The sequence below is a fragment of the Penicillium hispanicum genome, assembly GCF_028827665.1.
Source record: "Penicillium hispanicum strain IBT 35686 chromosome Unknown utg000008l_segment0_segment0, whole genome shotgun sequence".
Classification (NCBI taxonomy): Eukaryota; Fungi; Ascomycota; class Eurotiomycetes; order Eurotiales; family Aspergillaceae; genus Penicillium; species Penicillium hispanicum.
Window position 1 is genome coordinate 93,977 of NW_026623200.1, and position 26,245 is coordinate 120,221.

General features: G+C 31.7%; 4 protein-coding genes across 4 annotated transcripts; 1 reads left to right on the forward strand and 3 right to left on the reverse strand.

The window, feature by feature from the left end:
- Positions 1–914: 914 nt before the first annotated feature.
- N7459_008867 (Zn(II)2Cys6 transcription factor domain-containing protein) lies at positions 915–2,219 on the reverse strand (the record flags this gene model as incomplete). The annotated part of the gene is made up of 1 exon (XM_056948035.1): positions 915–2,219. One exon carries the CDS (start codon positions 2,217–2,219, stop codon positions 915–917), a length of 1,305 nt encoding a protein of 434 aa, XP_056795260.1.
- Positions 2,220–2,599: 380 nt separating this feature from the next.
- Positions 2,600–3,580, forward strand: N7459_008868 (uncharacterized protein; the record flags this gene model as incomplete). The annotated part of the gene is made up of 4 exons (XM_056948036.1): positions 2,600–2,641; positions 2,694–2,962; positions 3,020–3,336; positions 3,390–3,580. 4 exons carry the CDS (start codon positions 2,600–2,602, stop codon positions 3,578–3,580), a joined length of 819 nt encoding a protein of 272 aa, XP_056795261.1.
- An 887-nt stretch (positions 3,581–4,467) lies between these two features.
- Positions 4,468–5,015, reverse strand: N7459_008869 (uncharacterized protein; the record flags this gene model as incomplete). Its single annotated transcript, XM_056948037.1, has 3 exons — positions 4,468–4,565; positions 4,615–4,724; positions 4,777–5,015. 3 exons carry the CDS (start codon positions 5,013–5,015, stop codon positions 4,468–4,470), a joined length of 447 nt encoding a protein of 148 aa, XP_056795262.1.
- A 701-nt stretch (positions 5,016–5,716) lies between these two features.
- N7459_008870 (uncharacterized protein) lies at positions 5,717–6,263 on the reverse strand (the record flags this gene model as incomplete). The annotated part of the gene is made up of 3 exons (XM_056948038.1): positions 5,717–5,935; positions 5,973–6,135; positions 6,202–6,263. 3 exons carry the CDS (start codon positions 6,261–6,263, stop codon positions 5,717–5,719), a joined length of 444 nt encoding a protein of 147 aa, XP_056795263.1.
- Between the last annotated feature and the right edge of the window lie 19,982 nt (positions 6,264–26,245).

A 26,245-nucleotide genomic window follows, 5' to 3' on the forward strand; every position in this document is an offset into this window, starting at 1 on the left:
AATTATATAAGTAGTACTATAGGTGTTCCTGCAGAAGTGATCCTGATAGGTACTAGGGCTATATGAGGGCTTGCTTTGTCTTCACAAGGGGCGGCCCCTATCAACTGCGCCTATTCCGACTATCCCTGAAGGACACCTCTACTCGCTTGTTGCGAGCCAGTAAATCATACGATTTGACATTTCCTACCTCTCTACGCCTAATACTATACTAAGCCCAGCTAATCCCGATAAAGATAGAGTCCGATAGGCTTAAGTAGCTGCACAGGTCCAAAACAGCCAAATTCAATATGATGTGCGAATTTAGTATTTCTGATCATCGATTACAGTTACAACACCATGCTATTCTGAAACAAGCAGGTCCTTGCCAGATCGCCCGGGACGTCGGGAGCCTCAGGGTGGAGTGATATGTTATCAAGAGAAGAAGTAGTATATGCAGAGCCGGGTATATCAAAATAGAACTAGAGATCAGTTCTAGTTTATACCATAAAGCAGTGACAGATAAATGAGTAGTTTGATTCTTCTCTTCTCTTCATGGATTGGTCTATTGAACGCGTCAAATAATCTTACTCCTCGCCTGATCATATAAGGTTATAGTAGGGAATAAAATATCCTATAATCTTTCCCTTGGTCCTTTTATTGTATAGATCCTCTCGTGAAGAGCTCTGTATGTAGAGGATATTACCTAGGTATATTGTACTGTAGACGTGGAGCCTATAGCCCTGATCACAGCATATGAAGACTTTAATATATCGTCGTTCCTAGTTGGACTATCTTGTAAAGGTCGGTTTAGGCCAAAAACAGTCACAGGATAGGTCTCCCGACTCCGAGTCTATCTTAGGAGAACCTTCATATGTACCGCATACGTTCATTAGCTGGAATTTATCGTAAGATGTATCTCTTTCGTAAAATATTATTTAAAGAGGTGAAGCGGGTCTGGGTGACTGGGACTGGCAGCCACCATCTCTTGCCCTCCACTTCTCTAGCAATTCCCTATTAAAAGTCATGTCCAACATGGCCATGCCGAACTCGTCAATATCTGCGGGTGCCGCCTCGTCAAATAGCTTAGCGCATTCAAAGCGTTGCAAGAATGCCGTATTCTTTCCCAAACACTGTTTCTCCCATACAGTGGCACTCGCGGCGTTCCAAAGACCGCTACGGTTTGTGTACATGACGCCACCGGGGCAAGTCGACCAGCCCCGCTGCAGCGCAGAGAAGACCGCCGTAATACTGACGGCCACGAGCCAGGTGCGGCGGATACTCTCCGACAGGAGCCACAGGTACCATTGTTGCTGCGAGAAGGTGAATGGCTTTGGCAAACAGCCGACGAGATGCGTGGCAGCGGCGTGGGTGTCTGACAAAGTTTTTGCAGCCGAGTGAAAGAGCTTGCCGGCCCAGCTATCCTGGACGGCCATGTGGCCTTCGGCGACACGGCGGGAGCGGATGTCGCCGTCGAAGAGGCCGATGATTTGGTAGACCATGAGCGCGTGTAGCCTTGTCAACTGTGCGAACAGGTCAACGTCTTGCTCTTCTCTGTCGGCCCACTCCTCCGCGCCAAGCATGTCCAGAATCGCCCCGTTCTCCTGCAGTAAGTCGTTCGACCTGTCCTCTATAATCTGGAGGATAGTGTCCGTGGTTGCGGGGGTCCGGTGGATATAGCTAGCCAGCGTGGCATACGCGACCTGCACGCACGCCGGGAAGTTCGCCCTGTATAGTTGGGAATGGATAAATGGGTTGGTGCCGGTGGTGACCCAGCGTTCGAACCAAGACTGCAATACCGCCACGTACTGCTTCATCGTCGCTTTACCAACTGCTGTATCGATCGAGGTGGTCACTCTGCGGGTGATATTCCACGTCTCAGGCGCAAGGAACCAGTCTGCCCTAGTCGCCGGCGTACTGGGCGTTTGAGTGAGAAACGGCGAGGCAGCGAAATCACTGTCCGTGAGTGAGAATGCCAGATCCAACATGAGCTCGTCTGGAAGGAGGGAGGATGTATTGTCCGCAACTCCAGCGTGCAGCCCATCCTCTACTCGCGGCACCGAGTCTCTCAACGTATCCGGCCACAATGGCCGGGACGAGGAAGCTGCTTTGCTTCTCAGCGGCGGATAGACGCAAGACTTGCCCCGATGGGCGCATCGTGTGCACGACGGCTTCTGCCGACCACATTTCCGCTTCGATCCTGCGCAAGCGTTGCAGGCATTTGATTCTGCGTGCGTCGGCATGGTCGGAAGACTGGTGAGAATAGAGGGTGGCAACTGAGCGGAACAATTGTAGTGGAGCATTTCACACTTCTTTCAGGCGTGCCACTGTCTGATATCAGCGGGATGCATGTCTATTGGGCAATCGCCCGCACGCTAACCCGAGGGGTGAAGGACTAGCCCGCAAGATGAAACACCTCCATTACTTCGCGACGGAAAGAACATCGACACAGACATATCGTAGCGCGGGACCCGAACTGGGATGCGGGCTAGCGCTCGGGATTTCTGAGGCGGCTCTGGGTACCAAAGCAGATATATACTGGAGTGTACAAGACAACACAGATTTACAATGCATCTCATAGCTCAGTATTTTCCTTTGCATCCTATACCAAGTCGAAATCACCATGTCTGTGTACGTTATCACTGGGGTGTCAAAGGGAATCGGAGTGAGTCTACCTTGTGCCATGCTACGCATTGCTTTTGCTCAATCCGCCCTAGTTCGAGCTCGTCAAGCAGATCTCGGAAGACGCGAAGAACCTGGTCGTCGGCCTGGTCCGCGACAAAACTGCCACCCAGAAAAAGGTGGCGGCAGAGCTGGGCGACCGTTCCAATATCCACATCCTCCATGCCGATCTCACCAGCTACGCCAGCCTGAAGCAAGCCGATGTTGACACTGCCAGCATTATTGGCGAGCGTGGCATCGACTACCTGGTTGCCAACGGAGCCTTTCCATCCCACTTCGACGCCTATGACCCTATCGGCACATTGTAGGTCTTCTTCCCACTGGCGACCGGCTGGTTCGTGGCTAATGCAGTGTTCAATAGGGGCGACAAGTTTGAGGAGTTGGAGAAGGTTTCATCAAAGCTCTTCCAGACCAATGTTGTCGGCAACATCAACCTGTTCAACCTCTTCCTCCCACATGTCATGAAGAGCCAAGTCAAAAAGGTCATCACCATTTCCAGCGGACACGGCGACCTCGACTTCATCAACAATCTCGAGATTGAGACAAGTGCTTTGTATGCTGCCTCCAAGGCGGCTATGAACATCATTGTGGCCAAGTTCAACGCGCAATACAAGAAGGAGGGTGTGCTCTTCGTGAGCATCAGCCCAGGAGTGGTGGAGGTGGGCCACTTTGCGAATGGTACGCACCCCTGTCTTGAAGCACCGAGACATGCTACTCATGCGTACCCACAGCCACTCCAGAACAGATCCAGCGCTTGTCGGGATTCATGGGCAAGCTTTCAACCTATGCGCCTCACTTCAAGGGTCCAATCCCTGTAGATGAAGCCATCCGAACTCTCAGGTCAACCTGGGAGAAGGTTAGTATCGATAGTGGGTATGGTGGTGCATTTATATCGCAGTCTGGAAACAAGCAATGGTTGTAAACCCAGGTCCCAAATGATTACATAGTATACATTTATCGATGTATACGTGCACCAATACATTTAGAAACCACCTGATCTGTCACTACGCTTTACCTCGGATATCGGTTGATATAGTTGACGTAGTCAAGGTTCGATCTACTTCCCTAAGTACTCCACTTTTTATTCTACTCAAATATGCCACTATATCCATGGATCCAAAGACTAATATTATAGGCTATAACATCTTCTGTTATATAAGTTCTATAATCTGTTATATACTCGGGTACAGCGTTGCCCAACTACTCAGGCACCGCCATCAGAAGCCAATACCGCGCTCAACCCCCACCAAATCAATACCGCCCTAGTAGAGTAGAGTAACCCCATCGACGAGAGCAACCTCAGTGGTACTAGTTATACTGTTTAAAGTACCCCGGTGTTCTAATAGCATTATATTGGTACCCACCTCGGGCACTGGCCTGACTTAAAAAGGTATTTAGGACTGAATAGGGTTGGGTTCCATAAGATTGTAACCGATTAGCCTCTCTAGTTTTGTTTATCGGCCCCCCGCTAAACCACTTAGCTTATTTCCAGTTTATCTCAAGGTTGCTGCACTGAGCTAGGAACTGCTCTATCTACCACACTCAAGAGCCACTGTCAAGGGAATGGGTTCTTGTGTATTGTGATATCGACGAATAGGTAGTAAAAGCAGCAAGATCAGTATCAATAGTTGCAATATTCCCTCGCGGAGCGTTCGTACTTCCTTACATCTGGTCTTCCTTCCGCGTAGTGGCTATCTAAGATGTACTGCTGACTGAGTTCAACAACTATACAATATCCTAGACACTAATATATTTGCTTCAACACTCACCTGCCATGTTTTCGCCTTTGACCTAAGCAGCAGTGGGAGTTTAGGTGGGAATTTGAGTGACCCCAGTAGTGACTATAGCAGGAGTAACAGTGTATCCCCCGCATACAAGCGACTTAGATACTGCAGTCGCAAAGTCCTCTGTCCGATATAAGCAGATAATCGCGTTAGGGAGAGGGCATGTACATACTAATATCGATCTGGGTCGGGGTAGTTACAGGCGCACAGATCACATTACCAAGGGTGCCATTCGCGAATTTGACGGCGGGGCTGCCATCGCAGGTATACCACGTATTGCCACTATTGACAGGGTTAGTCTATCGACCGAGGGTATAAGCCTTTAGACACCTACTCTGTGCCAGGCACTAAGGCGCCGAAATGGTCCGCCATGCACTTATTTGTATCGATCACGGCTTCACTAAAGACTTGTTCTTCTCCCGGTGCGAGACTGCAAAGGGGCGGGCAGCGGAGTGCTAGGCCTAGAGGCTCGTGTACTCCGGGATTGTTGGCCTTGTAGAATTCACATTCAGTAGCCGCCACGAGGGGCAGCAAGGCTGCCATAAGAGCCGGGATAATGCTAGAGGTATACATGGTTAATAAGATTCGGGAAGAGATATATATAGAGTAACAGTGGCTAGAGAAAGGAAAGCATAAAGGCGGTAATATCCTCGAAGGTAGAACACTATATCCTCCTGTCAATATCAATATCCTCCTATTATAGTCCTATCTCTGTGGGTTAGATATTATAGCTTCTAAGGCGGCTATTGACTTAGTGGGTCTAAAAGATCTATATAGGTATATTAAAAATTCCTGGGTTTAAAGATATAGCTATCAAAGAATATAGTGACTGGCTTATATCAAGCGTATCCGATGATACCCTTAAGGCTGCATTTTAACAAGTGTGCGATATAACGCTATTAGATGACTTTGGTCTTGAGTATATCTATAAGGATCAAAATCCGGAATTCTTCGTTAGCGAGGATGGGTTGAAAACGTGAAGAAAGCCACAACTATCCTTGACGTGATATAGAGTTTTTTTTTTTTTTATATCGGCGTTGGGATTGGCGAATTGGATACATTTATCGAGGAGGCTCACATCCAACATACTCAGAGCGATTAATCGATCTGGTGAAATTTACCATTTATTCTTGAGTGGCAAAGCAAGTTAAGTGCCTCGTAATTCGACTCAATGGTAAGAATTGCATCAATCCTTGGTTCATTTGTAGCAGAGGTTTAAGCTTTAGGGTTGCGCACTGCCTCTGCAAATTTCCGTTCAACCTTCGATCATAAGATTATGGCAGCGATAACATGCCGCTAAATTGATCAGCCCCGTCAACGGGATTTACCCACTTCAATCGTCTATCAGTGTATATCTCCGCCTCAGGTTTCCATTCATTCAAAATTCGGATATCACCAAATATTCCGGCCCGGACGATCGTAATCTCGTCATAATCTCCATCATATTTCATCTTCCGTCCAAAAAGTGGCGTGCCTATCATTCTCGTCAGAGGCTGTCTTCCCAAATGCGGACAGTCTTATAATACAAACCACAGTTGGGACAGAAATAATTTCTAATATTATTTCCACTATCCGAAGTTTTCGCCACTTCTTTCGGACTTCCAGAGATATCCAGTTCCGCACTTTTGACGACATAATTGTGGGTAAAGGGTGCCCCGGTAAGCTTGCGACAATCGAGACAGTGGCATAATCCCTAAGTGGAAAATAAGATTAGATCATGTTCATAAACATTCGAATCCTGTGGGTTGTACTAGCCGACGTCAGAGGCTGGCCATTATATTCAATTCGAACCTTGCCGCAGAAGCAGCCGCCGACAGCCATTCTCATACAGTAATATCAGCTCCAGAAGCATTTCAAGAAGAGGAAGAATCCAAGAAAAGCAGAACTAGCTAGCTATATAGTTAGGTCCAGTTTGACTTATTATTAAGCGCCTAAGGGTTGGCCCCAACACAATGAACTATTGGGCAAACCCTTTCCCAACCATTTTAACGATGATATAATATAACCAGTAAGCGAGCTAGCCATATAAGCGCGGGTTCCAGCTCATTAGGCGTAGGAGTGGGCCCGCCAAGACCTCGGATTCGGCAGCATTATAATTCCGATCTAGAGGCCAAATTTCGGGAAACGGACCACCATCTAATGTTGCTCTTTTTCATCATAAAAAGTACTATCTATAAGGCAAAATCATACAAATACATGGCTTTAGATATAGCTATTTTCAAAAATATAAATTCACAGCTGTATAGTGTCACGCACCGGCCGATCGTCCACTGCTGTGTTAGCCTTGCTGCCTCAAAGGTGATACTTCTCTTGGTAGCCACAGTCCCTCCAAGCTTACCTGTCTCTCGTGACCACCGCCTACCCGGCCTTGCGTGGGCTCAGAGTCCGTGAGGTGCTTGTCCCGAAAGGTATGTTGATCAGGGGCGCCGACCAGTCAGTCACTTAGAGATTGCCATCGCTAAGTGAGCTCCCAAGGTCGTTGGATGTTGGTCAGGGTATCAAGTAGTGTAAAGCCAATCAAGAATAAGTAGTTGTCAATCTGATTATTCTAAGTAATAATAGCAATTGAACGCGAAGAACTAAATATATATTAGTAAATAAGCGTCCTTATATATCTAGTCTGTCGCATCGCCCGATAAGACTAGGTCTTATTGCTCGATAGGATCTGATCCTATCATCTGATATATCGTCCTATCACCTAATAGGTCGAGTCACGTGATTTGCTGCTTATCTAGGTCATAACCTAAAGGTTCCTTCATATGACTCCCAAGTTGATTGGTTATCACTTCTCCGTCTCTATGCCTTAGTGTGTTGCTGACGCTAGGTCCGTAATATAGAGATCTTAAACTTAAGAATAATTTAAAACCTTCTAATTTTTTAGCCTTGTATAACTATAGAAAGTAATTCTAGTCTACCCTTGAAAATTAATCCCAGTCTACCCTTATGTCACGCACCAGCCGATCGTCCACTGCTGTGTTAGCCTTGCTGCCTCAAAGGTGATACTTCTCTTGGTAGCCATAGTCCTTCTAAGCTTGCCTGTCTCTCGTCACTGCTGCTACTCCGGCCTTATATAGGTCTAGAGTCCTTAAGGTGCTTGTCCCGAAAGGTGTGTTAATCAGGGGCGCTAACTAAGTCAGTCGCTTAGAGGTAGCAATCTCTAAGTGAGCTCCTAAGGTCGTTAGATGTGGCTTAGGGTATTGAGCAATGTGAAGTTGAACAAAGATAAGTTGTATTCTAATCTGGGTGTTTTAAGTAATAATGTAGGATAGTCCTAAGTGACTTAAGGATTAAATACGAGGCACTAAATATATATTAGTGAATAAGCGTCTTTATATATCTAGTCTGTTATATCGCCTGATAAGACTGGATCTTATCGCCTAATAGGATCCAATCCTATCGTCTGATATATTGTTCTATCACCTAATAGGTCGAGTCATGTGATCTGTTCCTTCTCTATTTTCATGCCTTAGTGTGTTGCTGATGCTAGGTCTGTAACATCATCTCCTCCTTTTAGGTCTTTATCCTAAAGACTCTTAAGTATAGCCGCCCTATAGGTATATGTTCCTGTTTTTTGCTTTTCTGATTTTTCTGTTATATTACTCTAACTATATCTTTTAAAGCTTTTATTTATAAGAATACTTTATCCTATTATATTGAGGACGAAGGTTATTAGTCTATTATTCTTTATAATTATTATATTTACCTTAACTAAATATATATTTGTTCTGACTGTTCTAATTATTATAGTGGTTATATAAAAGATAGTAGTAGTGTAAAGTATACTATATCTAACCCTACTTTTTCTGATACTAAATAGTATTACTTAGTTAGGTCTTAAAATTCTTTTAAAGAAGAGGAGGAAGCTATCCTTCTATAATAATAGATAATATTAGCTAAACTTTTTTATCTCTAAAAGTAAAAATATTTACTATAAAAGTGTATTAGTGATTTTATAGTATATAATTTTAAAGAGATTTCTAAACTAGAAGATCTTAAATATTATAAAAAAGAGAAATTAGATTATCTTAAGAAAGAGTATATTAAGTCTATTTATTAAAAAGATTGTTCTATAAAAAGTACTTATACTATAGGTAAGTTTACTTTATCTACTATTCTTAATCCTAATAGGATCTTTATAGCTATATTAAAGGGTCTTATTTTAATATAGTTAATTATATCTATTAATCTAATAAATTTTATAAACTAAATTAATATTAATTTTAATACTTTCTTTATTTTTATCTTTAAAGTATCTTCTTTACTTTATAATAATACTATTAAACTAGTTAGTGGTAGCCTTTTAGATTTATAATAGATTCTTATATATTTTCTAAGGTAGGATATCTTTTTTATTTAATTAGGAATTATTACTAACTATTAAATTAGTTATCTTTTATAATAGTTTTAATTTTATATTTATCTTCTATTTCTTCTTTAATTTTAATATTAGTAGTAATTTATATATTTTTTAACACTGATTTTAGTAATAATATATAAAATATTAGATAAATTTACTTTATACTTTTTAGTAGTTTTAAGTGGTAGTTAATTAGTCCTATCTTTTCTTTAATTATAAATAGCCCTAGTTTTTTATAATCTAACTTTTTACTTAGTTACTTTATTTTGATATTTTATTATAGTAGATAGATCTTCTCCCTTTTTTTAAGGTTAGGCCCCTTTTTATAGTTTTAGTTATAGTATATTTTTATATATAGATTAAGAAACTTAATATCTTTTATTATCTATAAATATAGTTATTAAATACTAATTATTAATAATTATACTAATTCTATAATTATATAGTTACTTTATAGTTCACTAATTAATAAAAGATTATATTTATAGTTAGTGTAAAATAGTGATTCTTTTATAATTAAATATATTATATTATTATATATAAATTATATAATTAGTAATAGTTTTATTTAATTATCTTATTAGTAGTTTATATAATATTATAAGTACTATTCTAGTATTTAGTTTATTTATTTTATTTATTTATTTATTTATAGATAGTAAGCTATTAAAAGTCTATAATTAATATCTATCTGATCTATAAATAATTATTATATTTTATTAGTAAATAGCTTATCTTTATCTGATATAATCTTTTTTAGAGTCCTATAATTTATAAATATATATTATAAAAGAATATTTACTATCTTTTTTATAGTAATCTTTTCTATTATTAGGATTATATATATATACTTAGTTAACTTATCTATAATAACTATAATTATATTATATTTTTAGGATTTTAGTAGTTTAGTGATAAAGTCTATTATAATCTATTCCTATAGATATATTAGTATTTTACTTTTTTATATTTCTCTATATAGCTAATATTTTGCTAGTTTATCTTACTGATAAATATTATAGATTATAATATATTACTGAATTTTCTAATATATATTTAGAAAGTAGTAATTATATAAGATATATTTAATTATTTTCTTAATTCCTATATATTTATATATTAGTATATTGTAATATTATTAAATAACTTCTTTTTTTAATATTTAAGGTATATAGATTAATCTATAAATTAGGATTAATCTATTATTTTACTTCTTAATTATTTCTTCTAGGTCTATATCTAGGATTTCTTATATCTTTATATTATTTTTAGTTATTTTTTTGATTTATTTAATCTATTTATTATTTATAATTTTATTAGTTACTGAAAGAATTTAATAATTATATATAAGATTTCTTTTAGTATTTATAGTTAAGATTATAGGTACTGTTTTTTTAGTTTTTTTTTTATAGTCTAGTTATTAATTTAAGGTATCTACTTAGTTATTGCTTTTACTATTATAATATTTAATTCTATAATTATATTATATAAGAACTTCTGTTTATCTTATTTATCTATAAATTAGTTCTTTTGTTATTATAAAAAATATTAAATTCTTATAATCTAACTTTATAGTTATAGTGTGTTTTGCTCTTTTTAGGTATAGCTTTTAGACCTTAAATATTAATACTATAGCTAGTAGTTTCTTATTATAGATATTATAATTAAGCTCTATTTAGATTATTTTTCTAGACTAAAATATAATTAATTATAGTTTTTTATTATTTTTTAGTTAAGTTATCTTTACTTTTAGTATATAATCTGATATATCTATCTTAATAGTTATTGGCTTTTTTAGGTTATAGACTATTAATATTATTTATTCTGTAAATAATTACTTTAGTTTATTAAATAATTTTTAGGTTTTACTATTCTATTTTTAGTGGTTATTTTTTTTTATTATTTTATTAAGTTTAACTGTGATTTTTCTGAAGTTATAGATATAATTCTAGTAGTAGTTATATAATCCTATAAATTATTATATCTTTTTTAGGTTTTTTAGTGTTAACTATTTAATAATATTTTATACTTTCTTTTTTTCTATACTAAATCTTTTATTGCTGATTATATACCCTAGAAACTTAGTTTTTTAGGAGGAAACTATAGGGAGTAGAGCTAAATTATTTTATTTATAAGAAGGAGTTTTTAGCTATAAAAAAGGCCCTATACCTATAGAACTATTATATTAAAAATAGGATAATAACTATAATTATTACTAATTATAAAGGTCTATAGTATTTATAAATAACTATTATTTATAGTAAGTGTTTAGCTTACTAGGTTAAAGAATTCTAGGAATATAATCTAAGGATATATTACTATAAGGGTTTAGAAATTATTATTCCTAATACTATTAGTTAATAGCCAGATTTTATTAAAGACTTATTTATAAATATAGCTATAATCTAGCCTAGTTAGTATATCTATCTAGTAGTAATATATATAGTCTTAAGAATTCCTAAAGATAAATAGCTAGCTACTACTATTATATATTTAATAGATAGTGTGTATCTAAAAGGAAAAGCCCTTATTTATGCTATATTAAGGTTTACTTTAGCTCTGAGTTTTTAAATACTCTTTTTATTTATAGATATATTAATATCTAAAGAGGCCCTAAAACACTAATTTATATTTATCTATAAGGATAGTATATAAGTGCTGTATCTAGAACTACTTTTTTATATAGATCTAGTGCGAAAGATTTACTATAAATATAGATATTTTAGTTTCCTAGGCTTAAATAGGGTTATCTAGCTTTATACTTAGTGGCCTAATATTTAATTAGATATTAAAGAAGCTACTTAGGAGTGCTTAAATTACTAAGTTTTATAAAATCTAAAGAAGTCTCTTAAGAGGGAAGCAGTATAGTATATAGTTATTGCTAGTATATATCTATTTAAATATTAAGAGATAGATTTAGTTAGTTATTTACTAACTACCTTAAATAGGAATAGATAGATTATTATAGCTATCTATTATATAACTAGATAGCTAGTAGCTAGAGCTATCCTTAAGGCTATAGAGGAGGTATTTAGCTAATTCCTATATAAAGATATTTTCCTTTTATATAGCGCCTTATAGGAGCTAATCTCTGATAATAGGCTAAATCTGCTATCTAGTGCTATTTGATATTTTTTAGGAATTTTAGAGATTTACTATTAGATAATAACGCCTTATTACCCGCGAATAAATAGGAAAGTGGAGAATCTGAATAGGGTGTTTAGGCAGATACTTATAAAATACCTTATAAATAAGCTAATATATATTTAGAACCTATATCTGCTATAGGCCCTGTTTACTATATATATATAGGAATATTTATCTATATATTATAGCTTTTTTTTTTATTTATAGTATTTATCCTTAGATTCCTAGGGATCTAAATATATCTACTTTAGATAGTGCTAGTGATATTGATTTTTGTATCTAAGGTATAGTAGATACACAAATAAAGGCGAATATACTCCTTTTTATATATACTATTAAGAAGAAGTAGATCTAGGACTCTATAATAATAAAGACTAGCTTCTCTGTGGGGAGTTAGATATTTATCTGAAATAAGAGTAGAAAGAAGTTTAAAAGTAAATAATTTAATCTAAATTAAATATTTAAAAGCTATCCTCTAGGGATATATATATTTAAGGAACCTAGTAGATAAGTACTCTATATATTAATTAATAGATCACACTTAATTATAGTAAATATAGATAGAGAGGACCCTATATAGTTATAGATATCTATAGTGGCCTAATCTATACTATAGTGAGTAGGAATATATGTAGAAACGCCTAAAGAAGTTTATATAATTATTAAAGATAACTCCTTTATACTTTTATACACTGACCTATCTATATTTATATATACTAAATAGAATAAATTTAAATAGTTAGGTACTTATACCTATCTATTAAAAGAGGGAGATATTGTTAATTATATTATTATAAAAATGAGAGTAAATATAAGGAAAATATAGAAGAAGGTCCTATCTAGAAGGACTATATAGTAAACTATACTTAAGGGATCTAAAACCTCTAGCTATAGAACTATGCTATATTTATAAAGGCCTACTAGGGCTATATCTAAAGAAATATAAACCTCTAGTGCTAAATCTAAATCTAGTAAATAAGATTTAAAAGTGAATAACTAAGAATCTATAGACTTAGGCCTTAATAAAAAGGGTTCAGAAGAAAGTAAAGGAGATATTCTTTAAGGTATAGAACTAAAAAAACCTATATATTTATTAGTATAAAGGGATAATATAGAATTTAATAGCTTATTTATTATAGTTATCTTTTATCTTTTTTTATCTATATATTAATAAATATAAAAAGAGAGGAATAGTCTTATTCTAGGATAAAGATTAATAGCTTTTATAGGGCTTACTAAAAAAACAGAAAACGCTAGAAAAACCTAGAAAATAATTAGAAATCTCTGAAATACCTATATATAGATATTTACTACTCCTTTTTATCCTTGCTTATAGTAAAGATATTTTTCTCCTCTTCCTCTTTTAACCTATATAGGGTTTTTAGTTTACTTATAGCTATAAATATCTTAGTTAGCTAATTAATATCTAAATAGATCTAAATATTTATAGTCTTAATATCCTAAAAGGCTAAATAAAGGGCTATAAGATTATTATCTTTACTAAGTTTATAGTTATTTAAAGGTGATTTATACTAATAGGCGTTAAAATTAAGGCTAATCTTATATAGCTTCTTGTAACTAGACCCTAGGCTAACTAAACCCTGTAAACCTTTTTTTTAAGGGTTTTTAGTAGCTTATTACTAGCTTATTTACACTTTTTACTGATAGCTATAGCACTATTAAATATAACTAAAAGGGTTACTGCCTACACCTTATTAGCTTATATATATCTATAAAAATAACTAAACTAAGCTTTACCTTACTAGCCTTTAAGAAAAGATATTTAGGATTCTAAGTATATAGGGGGTCTATAATAAATATAAACAGTGCTCTATAATCTATCCTAAATTCTACTATCAGTCTACTATATTAGCTATATATAAAGGTATAAGAACTTATAAAAGGAGTAACATTTACTATTCTAGCTAAATATATAGTTAATATAAGTGCTATTAAAAATAGGTATACCTCTAATAACTAGGATATAGTATAAGGCGAATAGACCTAATATCTTCCTATAGAAGTTATATATCTTCTTAGTTAGGGCTTTTACTCTAACCTACTATATAAAAATAGCCTAATATATAGTAGTACTCTTCACTAGCTATAGGATATTACCCTACTAGTCTATAAATATATATATAATTAGTGCCTATAGGATTATTATATCTAGGAGATTTATTATCTTAGATATATCTACAATATTAGCCACTATTAGGCCCTTAAAAAATATAGGTGGGTTCTTAACTATCTTACTTTTAGCTATACACTATATTAGTATATATACTTTACCTTATATATTTTTATATATATAAATAGCTTAGGAAGTTCACTTATCTATAGTGAAAAGAGCTTTTAGAAAGAAAAGGTCAAAAAAAAAAAAGGGTGAAAATCAGATAGAATTTAAAAAGAGACAGCTAACCAGAGGCTAAAAAGGGTAAACAGGAGGAGATATAAGGGGAGGCACACAAAAAAAGGACAGTATTTATATCCCTAATAATAACTAAGATTATACCCTATTTCCTAATTAGAATATTTATTCACTATCACAATATAAATATATCTATCTAATTACAGACAAAGATCAACTTTCCTTTATTTACTAATCTAGCTAACTAAATACTAAGATTATAGCTACTTATAGCTACCTCACTATTCTTTAATATTTACTAGGTTTTAGCCCTGTTAATCAGTATCTAGGATTAATATCTTAGTTTTCCCTATAATTAACTATATATAGTAGTTACTATATAACTAGGTATATACACTATATACCCTAGAAGCTCCCTTTCTAGCAATAGGTGGGGACCTTAGTGCCTTAAGAGCGTTAGTACTAAATAAATATATATTTACGCCCTTACTATCGCGTTAATATAGCCTACACTATATATATTAGGGCTTATGCTATATTTCTTTTATTTATATTGCTATATAGACCCTAGATCTATAGCTTTTTTAATAAAAACGGCACTTCAGGAGGATTTAGGTATAAATACTTTGTTATATAAGGATATACTTAGATCTAGTGGGGGAGGATATAGTCCAGGAACCTGGGACCTGTATAAGTGGTTTCTTTAGTAACCATATACTCCCATATGGTTGTGTACTTAAGCACTCTTCCCCTTAACTTAGAAATACCATACTGTTCCTGCTTCATAAATCTCATTAGTGATATTATATTTTATAAAATATTTTGCTTTATAGATTTAGTCCTAGATTTTTTTAATTAAAGGTAATAGGTGCTGGTCTTTAATAGTGATTAAATTTAGTTATTAATAATCTATATAAAGTTATAAATTTTTATCTTTTTTTTTATAAAAATAATAGGGTATCTAGTTAGTGATAATAATTTCTAGATATAACCTTTTTTTAGGTTTTTATTAATATAGGCTTATAATATTTCTGATTTAAGCTCTGATAGTTAGTAGATTAGTTAGAATATAGGTTTTTTGCTTTTTTTAATCCTAATTTTGTGGTTAAATAGATTATATTTTAGTAGTTTACTATCTTTTAGTAGCTTAAATATATCTTAGTATTTATAGTACTTTTTAGGTATCTATATTTCTTCTTTAGTTATATAAAAGGTTTTTAATTTATAGTTTACTATAATATATTCTTTTAGTTTATTATTAGTTATTTTTAGCAACTATTTTACTGTTATAATAATACTAATATCTATAGTTTTATTCTATACTTTATTTTTAGGCTACTAACTCTATTTAGCTTTATATTTATATAGGTTATAATAGGTTCTTATCTTTTTAAGGCTAAGCCTTTTATTGCTTAATATCTTATATTTAGTCTATCTTTCTTTAGTTTATTTATATTTATAATTTTTAAAGTAGATACTATTATACTATTAGTTAATCTTTAAGTTATACTATTTTAGCTATAGTATTTTAATTACTATATTATATTATCTTAATCTAGTGATATTAAAATATATTTTTTCTTAGTGGTTTCTAATAATTATCTAGATCTATTTTATATAGTAAATAATTTTTAGTCTTAGTTCTTGCTTATATAGTTTAATAATTAGTATAATTTAGCTCTTCTAGACTATTAGTATTTAGTATCTAGTGCTAAACTGTGGATTTATAAAGTTTTCTATTATTTTAGAGTTAAGTATAATTTAAATAGGAATACTGTTTTCTTTAGGAATCACTATTAAGGTTTTAGCTTTTATATATCTTCTCTATATAATAGTTATTAATTATTATTTTCTTTAGTATAGTTTTTATATATACTATAGTGGCCTTAGATTAATCTTACTATAATCTATTTTATTAATTATATAGATTATATATAATTTATTATAATATCTAATTATAGCTCTTAGATTATACTTTAGGTATTTTATATATCTAATATATATATAGTTTTCTTATATATATAGGTATATTCTTTCTATATCTTTAATATATAATACTGATTTATCACTATTAGATTTATTATAGAGCACTTTTTATAGGTCTCTTATATATAGTGTACTATCTAGATTATTTTTTTAGCTAAACTGCTTTTAAGTTCTAAGGTATTTATTTCTAAAGGATTTTTAAGGTATTAAGAGCACTTTATTAGTTCTTTAGGATAGTAGAGTTTTTTAGATCTTTAGGGTTCTTAGTATCTTTATAGGTATTTTTAGGATATCTATTCTTTATCTTTTAGATTCTTTTTTTAATAGCTTTTAGGAATTAGTTATTTAATAACTATCTTAGACCTTTTCTTAATCTACTTCTATTTCTTAGTTTATCTATAGAAACTATTCTTATTTATTATACTTTTTAAGCTATAAGTTAACTAAGGTTTTAGAGCTTATTCTTTTCTAAGCCTCTATCTTCTATTTATATCTAAAGTCTAGCTATAGTGAGTCTTTATATTTTAACTATATTATTTATTTCTTTTTAGTATTATAATCTCTATTACTTTTAGATATAGATTATCTATTATCTAGTATTTTATTAGTAGTTTATAGCTTTTATAGTTTAGCTTTTTTATTAAGTGATCTATAAAGTTATTTAAGGATATTAATATACTTTTTGATTTTTTTATAGGCTAGTTTTATTTTTTATTGTTTAGTTAACTATTTTAAATTAATAATATTAATATCTTTATATATTAGGGTTCTTAGTTAATTTATATCTTTTATTTATTTTTAATATATTTTTTTAATTTAGTTAATATCTTTATTAATCTTATCTAGGTTCTTTTTAATCTTCTAGGTACTTCTATTTACTATTATAGTAGCTTTTTATTTAAATTTTTATAGTTCTATAGTTTATTTATCTGATTACTCTAGATTATATCTAGTAGTTATTCTATATTATTTAGTGTTATTTACTTGATTCTAGGCTTTAGTGCTTTTTCTAGGGACTTCTTATTTATCTAGGTTTGTCTATTTATTAACTTATTTTTTATATAATATCTTTTCTTTTAGATCTTATATAATATTTATTTAGCTTTTCTAGCTTTCTCTACTTTATTCCTAGAGCCTTTATAGATTTAGTCTAGTGCTTTCTGTATTTCTATAGTATATTCTTCTAATATCTAGTGTGTTAGCTTTAGGCCCTATTTTAGATTCTATTTAGTATTAAATCCTTAATTTAGTTTATTTATATTATATAAAATATCCTTATTTTTATAGTTTTAGTTATATTATATACCCCTCTTTCCTAGATAGTATATATTTATTATAGTTTCTAACTATTTATTTTGCTTTTGTATTCTTTTATTATATAGCCTAGTTTGCTATATTTAAAATAAAGTTTCTTTTCTTTATACTATTTCTATTCTTTAGTAAAAAGTCTTACTATATTAAGCTCTATTAGTTATAGCCTATAAAGATTATTATAGATCTTTTTAGACTGTTATAGTCCTTATTTACCTCTTTAGTAATAGTATCTATTATTTTAGTGTTGCTTACTATATTATATTTTATTTTACTAAAGCTTCTGTCAGAGTTTAAGGACTTAGGGAAGGGTCTGCCTTAGGCCAGAATGGCACTACTCTAGATCTGGAAGTCTGTTTTGAATGGATGGGATGAATTGAATTGATTAAAGATAATGGTTCTAGATAGGAAAGCTGGTAGTCTATATAAGGTATAAAAGGGATTATATAATAATAGGGGTAAATGATAGGAAATAAGGATCTGCCTAGATAGGCAGGGATAGAACAGATGATTTGGAATAAATGTGTGATTTATGATGTAATTCCTGTATTATTGAACAGAAAAAAGGGGTAAATAGTTAAGATAGAAGGAGGGTTACCTCTTAGATGCTAATTAGGTAGAATAGAAGGGTAGAAAGAATAGATGCTGGGAAAATCAGGGAGAAAAAGGAAAGGTTTCTAGTTTAAATCTTGGTTAGATTGGAATTAGGTAAAATAGATATTCTTTAATAGGAATTCTTTTATTTAATATACCCCTTTTAGTTTAGGAGGTATAGATAAGACTAATTAAGCTAAGAGAAGTGTAGTGATATCTCTTAGATTTATCTAATCTATAAAGGATAGGTATTATTTAGATGTGAAGGTCTTTGTTATTCTATTAGTAATTATCTGATTAGATAGAACCTATCTGATCTTAATTCTGTCTGTTTAGACCTTTTACTGTAGCTAATAATAGTGGATATCTATATAATATAGTTTGGTGATAAAGATGGAATCTTTTTTAACTAGAAGATTGATAGTTCTTTGGTTGTTATATGCTATAGTAATATTATGTTCTGGATTAAATTGGATTGCTTTTAATAAGCACTGAGTCTATAGAAGCTATTTAGATACTGCTAATAAAGTAAGAAATTTAGCTTTAGTGGTTGATATAGTAATAGTTTTTTATTTTCTTGATACTTAATTGATAGGGCCACTAAATAGGGTAAATATATGACCTTTAGTGCTTTTCTGTCCTATATTATTGCTATAACTAGTATTACTTATTATCTGAAAAACTAGGCTAGAATATATACTGTTATATATAATAGTATAGTTTTTAGTCCTATATTAGTATGTGATTATATACTCTGTAGTGTAGAGATAATATAAATAAGGCTAGTGAGTAAATTTAGAGAGGATTTAGTATACTTTAGCTAGATTAGGATAGGTTATAATAGTAGTAAATAGGATAGAACTGACTATCTATTGATAGATATAATATTGGTTTTAGTTAGTAATAATATTTTTATCTGATTAGTTAAATTGGTGGAGGTTTCTATTTAGAAGTAGGGTCTTTAGTGGTTTTTGATTAGTTAGCTAAAATTGATAGGTAACTTTTTTTATATAGGAATTTTAGTAGATTTATAGCTTTTTAGCTAATTAATCTTGGATAATCTTTATACTGATAAATAAAGAGAGCTCTTTTGCTTCCTTAAAATTATAGGAAGTATATAGTTTCTGCCTGATTTTTATAGTATAGGTGTGGTTACTAGGGTGATAGGTGCTAAGTAGGTTATTAATAAAGATTATGATAAAGATCTTTTTATTTATATAGATATATAGATCTTCTGGGATAGGGAGTAGGCCTAATTAGGCTAGTTTTAATCTGATCTCTTTCTATTATAGGAGGGGTGAAATCCTGAGTCTATAGAGTGTATGATTTAGGTAAATTATATAATCTGTTTTACTATAATTAGGTAGGATATAGTAGTAAACCTTTTTATATAGGATACTGTTTAGGAAGGTATTGATAGTATTTATCTGTTATATGATTAGATTAAATATAGTGATAATAGTTAATAGGATTCCAAGGGATCTAGCAGTAAGGGTAGTGGTTTAAATATTTAAGGATTTAACTAATTAGAGATTACTGTGTATATATATATATGCTTTAAACTAAGATAGGAAGCTATTTTTGTCTGATTTATAGGAAAAAATCTATTAAAGTAGTAAAATCTAATAAATAGTGTAATCTGATTAGTTGATATTAGTGTAATTAGTCTGATATAAGTAAATAATATTATTTTTTAGGATAAAGGTCTATATATTTATCTGATTTGGTTTCTGGTATTCTATTTCTATTGTATTATAGAATTTAGATTTATAGATATAATAGTTGATATTATATAGTGAATTAGGAAGTAGGGGAAGGTTATCAATAGTGATCTTTTTTGGCTGATTTAGTAAGGTTATAGAGAAGCAGTGTAGTAGTATATTAATAGTATTAGTCTGATATTATTTATTAATTAAGTTAGATAATAGTAATTTAGGACGTTTTAGGCTAAGATAGGTATCTTAATTGAATCTAGTATTATTGATTATAACTATTAGTTTTAAAAGCTGCTATTCTATTAGTTCTAGGTTATAGATAGATAGTGTTTAGGATAAAAGGGATATATCTTTATTATTATTATTATTATCTGATATATTAGAAGATTCTGATTTATTGATTTTATTAGATATAGGAGGAGAGAGTAAAGTATCTCTGATGATCTTGTCGCCTAGATTATGTGGATAGTGGACTGTTTCCTTTTTTAGATGATTTTAAGGACCTTAGTAGATATTGTTTGTTTTATTTATATTGATATTTATACTGTTTATATTGTTTATGCTGTTTATAGAGGAGGAAGATTCTGGTATATTGATATTTTTAATAATCTTATTAAGTTTAGATAGTATAAGTATCCTAATTTAGTAGTGATTATTATTAAAGATAGGTATATTATTATAGGTAAAAGAAGGATAAAAGAAGCTAGTTTTATTGAAGATATAGTTATATATATAAATAATATGATTTAATTAGGGGATCTAGATTTACTATATATTTAAGGTATTAAAACTGATAAGATAGCTGATTTAAGTGTAGGATACTAGTTTTCTTAGGTATAGAAGATTCTTAATATAGATATAGATTTTATATCTATAGATTTAAAGATTTAATAGATCCAGTTTCTATACTATATAGCTAGGATATGATTAGCTAAGTTGATTAGATAAGGCTTAATATAGTGATTTTTATCTTAATTAGTAGTTTAGGATTTAATTTAGGATATAAACTGCTATATTAATAACTTTAGGCTATAGATTTTCTAGAAGATTAATATTTATATATATAGATCTAGTTAATAAGATAATCGATTTACTAGTATATTCTATATAACTGTTTATCTTAGGATAATAAAGTAAAGTGATATTAGTTTTAATTCCTTTTTTTTTAAGAAAACTGGCTAATAGGAGAAGGTTTTAGTCTTTATTATAGTAGATTTATTTTAGTCTAATACTAAAATAGGTATTAATAAACTATATCTTATTAGATAGGGCCTTAGATTTAGTCCTTTAATCTAATATTTTTTGATAGATAGTATTAGGTGATAGGGCAGAATAGATAGCTAATATAAGTATTATAATTATATATATAGATTATATATATAAGGTCCTAGTATAAGGTTTTAAATAGTTTCTGCCCTATATTTATAGGATAGTGGGATATCTAGCGTTTAATTTTACTTTCTTAGTAGGTATTATATAATCTAATAGCGTTTATCTGATCTTTTTTAGGTGTATAATTAGTTGGTTTAATAGAGATTCCTATAGTAGCTAATTTTAGATAGGTTAGGGCTTTAGTGTTGATATACCTTAGTTACTAGTGTTATAGGTTAAAGATACCTAAGGCTAAATAAGGCTTTACTGATCTAATTATATAGGTTTATAGGTAGAATTAGGTAGGTTTTTAGTCCTAAGTTATATAGTATAGACCCTAGATAGTGTGTATAGAATAGATAGGCGTACTTACTTAATTTTTAAGAAGATAAAGATATATATAATAGAAGATTCTAATAGATTCTGTATATAACACTAAGAAGATATTAAGATAGAAACCTAGTGTATATATATACTGCTTAAGATAGAAGGACTGCCTATTATATAATTAGCTAGGCTAGAATAAAGCTATTCTATAGCTAAAAATAGTAGTAGAGCTATCCTTAACTAGGACTTCTTTTACTAATATATATAGTTTATAATCAATAAATTATATATAATTATTGTATATATAAATATTAAATACTATATTATACACTAGTTAGTCCTATAGGGCGATTCCTGATTAGATAGATAAATATACTTAAATCATCAGATAGATATATAATACTAGTTTTTTATTAGATATAGTATTATCTATAGACTTAGATAATATAGATTTAATAGTTTTCTTTTATATATAAGTAAATTTAAAGTAGTTATATACCTTTTTAATCTAATCTTTAGCCTTTTTAGATAGCTTCTAATTAGTTAGTTAAGTTTTAGAGTTAGTATAACAGTAATCGGCAAAGTTATATAAACCCTTATATAGGTCCTTATTATATAAGTAATATTATTTTCTCTGTTATAGATTTTCTTAATTAAGTTTAGACTAGAAGGTAGTATAAGCTACTTTTAATAACAAGGTTCTTGATTAAGGTAGGTTAAGACAAATTAATTTATAATAGTATTTAATTAGGCTGAAAAAGGAAGATAGGGTATCAATAGATTTGCCCTCTTCTGCCTAATTAGTTAGATTATTATATTAAAATTCTATAAAATATAGAGATAGAGATATAATAGATTCTAAGAAGTTATATAGTAGATACTAAAGGTTTTATACCTTGTTTATATTTAGTATTTTTACCTTAAAAAATAGGCTTTCCTACTTAGTTAGCTATATATTAATTAGTTAATTTTTAGTGGGTCTCTATCAGAATAGATACTATTAGTAGATTATATAATACTTATAAGTCTCAGTGAGGGGAGTATATTTATTATATAGTATTACTATAATATTATAGGGTTAGTTAAGATTAGATATAATTCATCAGTTATCTATAGAGAGAGTAGATAGGATATAGCTAGTTATATAACTGATATAGCTAAAGATTTAATTATAATCTTGAGAATTAATCTTATAATTATAGTATATCTAGGTCTATATCGATTATTAAACCTTATTAAGATTGATCAGAGACCTAGTATCTTTTTAGATAGTAGAGATAATAGATTTATATAGTTAAGATAAAAAAACTAAGTGAGCTAATTAGTCTAGATTAATATATTACTATATATTATAGATTCTAGAGGTTTACTAAATATAGTTAGACCACAAAATCTAGTCATCTAATATATATAGGATAATAGCAGTTTTAGCACCTATAGGTGCCTAGGGAATTAAGGGTTTAGATATTAAAGCTAAAAAAAGAAGATGATTAGTTAGAAAGTGATAATATAATCAAGATAAAGATAGATATACACTCAAAAAAGAGGTAGCCAGGCTTATAACTGTTGGAGTTTAAGGACTTAAAAAAGGGTCTACCTTAGGCTAGAATAGCACTACTCTAGATCTAGAAGTCTATTTTAAATAGATAGGATGAATTAAATTGATTAAAGATAATGGTTCTGGATAGGAAAGCTGGCAGTTTATATAGGGTATAAAAGGGATTATATAATAATAGGGGTAAACGATAGGAAATAAAGATCTACCTAGATAAGTAGGGATAGAACAGATAATTTAGAATAAATGCGCGATTTATAATGCAATTCCTGCATTATTGAACAGAAAAAAGGGGTAAATGGTTAAGATGGAAGGAGGGTTACCCCCTAGATGCCGATTAGGCGGAATAGAAGGGCAGAAAGAATGGATGCCGGGAAAATCAGGGAGAAAAGGGAAAGGTTTCTGGTTCGAATCCTGGTTAGATCGGAATCGGGTAAAATAGATATTCCTTGATAGGAATTCTCCCATCTGACAGCTTCTATTTATATAGTTAGTTATTGAACTTAACTGCTATTTTAATTATTTTTGATAATTTAGTAGGTTAATTGATTTATATTAATTTATCTTTAATTTCTTCCTTAAGACTTTACTTAAATAATTAGATATATATATTATTATTATAGTCTAGATATAATATAATCTGTTAGAATTTAGTAATATATATATTTACTAAACTAGTTTATTAGATTTATTTAAGTCTTTTTTTAGCTATTTACTAAGTATTAATATCTCTAAAGGTCTATTTAAGCTTCTTTTTAAAGATTTAGTATACTATAAATATTTCTTTTATTATATTACCCTAATCTTCTATAGGCTTTTTATTAAATTCTTAAATATAAGGTTTAAACTATTTAAAGGCCTATCTTTAGAGGTATATAGATATATATATCACTTTATCCACTTCTTCTATATAATTAATAATATATAACTATATATTTATTTATATAAGGAATAATTATAACTTTGCTTAATCTCTATAGAAAAAGTCTAGTTTAGATAGTTTTACTGCTAATAGCTATCTATATATTAGTTAATCCTATAGCTAAGAAACTATCTCTATTAATTCTATATTAGTGGGAGGTAGTAATAATATATATCTAGCCTATCCTCTCTCTATATTGCTAGTACTGTTACTTTCTACTATTATTAAATTATAGTTAGTAATAAAGTGTTAATTATTTTATTAACTTTACTTAAATCCTAAACTTAGTATTTAATATATCACACACTAGCTAATTGTCCACTGCTATATTAGCTTTGCTGTCTTAAAGGTGATACTTCTCTTAGTAGCTATAGTCCTTCTAAGCTTATCTATCTCTCGTCACTGCTGCTGCTCTAGCCTTATATAGGTCTAGAGTCCTTAAGGTGCTTATCCTAAAAGGTGTATTAATTAGGGGCGCTAACTAAGTCAGTCGCTTAGAGATAACAATCTCTAAGTGAGCTCCTAAGGTTGTTGGATGTGGCTTAGGGTATCGAGCAATATAAAGTTGAATAAAGATAAGTCATATTCTAATCTAGGTGCTTTAAGTAACAACGTAGGATAGTCCTAAGTGACTTAAGGATTAAATACGAGGCACTAAATATATACTGGTGAATGAGCGTCCTTATATATCTAGTCCGTTGCATCGCCCGATGAGACCGGATCTCATCGCCCGATAGGATCTGATCCTATCGTCTGATATGTCGTCCTATCACCCAATAGGTCGAGTCACGTGATCCGTTCCTTCTCCATTTTCATGCCTTAGCGTGTTGCTGACGCTAGGTCCGTAACACCTTACCCAACTTTCTTTTCCTATAGTTAAGACTGCCGCCCTAATTCCAGTCTAGTAGACTGGAATTACCCCTATGGGATAGGGCCTTAGCTACTATAAAGAAGATAATATAGTAACTTCTTTTAATAAATAAGAATAGACTATGTTAGGATAGTATATAGATAAAGAAGTGGGGGTGTATAAGCTTTGTAATTGGATGGATGATAAAACTGAAAAGAGGAGAGAGATGACGGCAGCAGATGTAATCCACTGATGATAAATCCCTATGTGCCTGCCCACCTACCTAAATACATGCTTGGGACTGTAATCAAAAAATCACGCATCAACGTCAATATAAGACGAAACGATGGACAAACTGCCCGGATCTTGGTCATTTTCCGGCCTGGACATGCGACTATACGGCGGCAATGAACTTATGGATTGATCCTGGCGTTCCAGGAATTCCTTTCAGGAAACTAGACCAAATATGGAACGATCGCACTCAACGCCGCTCCTAAAGGGGACTCGGCCAGTGACTAGCTCATGATCAAATATTCCGCCCATTGGAATATCATTTTCTACCTTTTCTTCGACCTCTTCCTCGACCTCGACCTTTTCCTTCGCCCCAAGGCACACCTAATTCCCTGCGCATCGCCATGAGTCGACTTTTATCAGGGGTTTGTCGATGGTGGAACAATTGCGGAGCAGACATAGCCCTAATTGCCTTTCCGCTGATGGCAACATTCTCATACCTCCATTTCCACACCGGAATGGGCGAGGCGGTATATCTGCAGCAAAAACGCATCGAGTGGGCAGAAGAGGACATTACATCTTTGATGGTAGAAATCGAGTCACTAAAGAAGGCATTTTCGGAAAAGAGGACTTAATTGATGGGTCCTACTCTCAGGCGTTTCTTGTCTCCGTTTCTTTTCCTGGCTATTGTCTCGGCTTCTTGGGCACTGCCTCTCCTCTTGCTCTGGTGCCCGCCCAACTAGCTCTGAAATTACATCTGTACACTTAAAACAAAAAAAGATCCCTGTCCTTAATATCAATCCTCAGGTTTCAACTTAGTCAATACTCCTCAGATTCAAAATCAAGGTGACATAATGACGTCGTGACAGGGACTAAACCTAATTGAGCCTGGGACATCAGACATCCTTCAAGTTTGTAGTCTATCTTAGAACTAAACTCCCCAGTAGACCTCTTTTCTTATTAAGCATCAATTTTGCTAACCGCTCGGTGCGATGAATTTCGATCAGAAACTATTACTGGCGTACACATAGTTTCTTTGGAATATCGGTCAATATACGGCTAATCT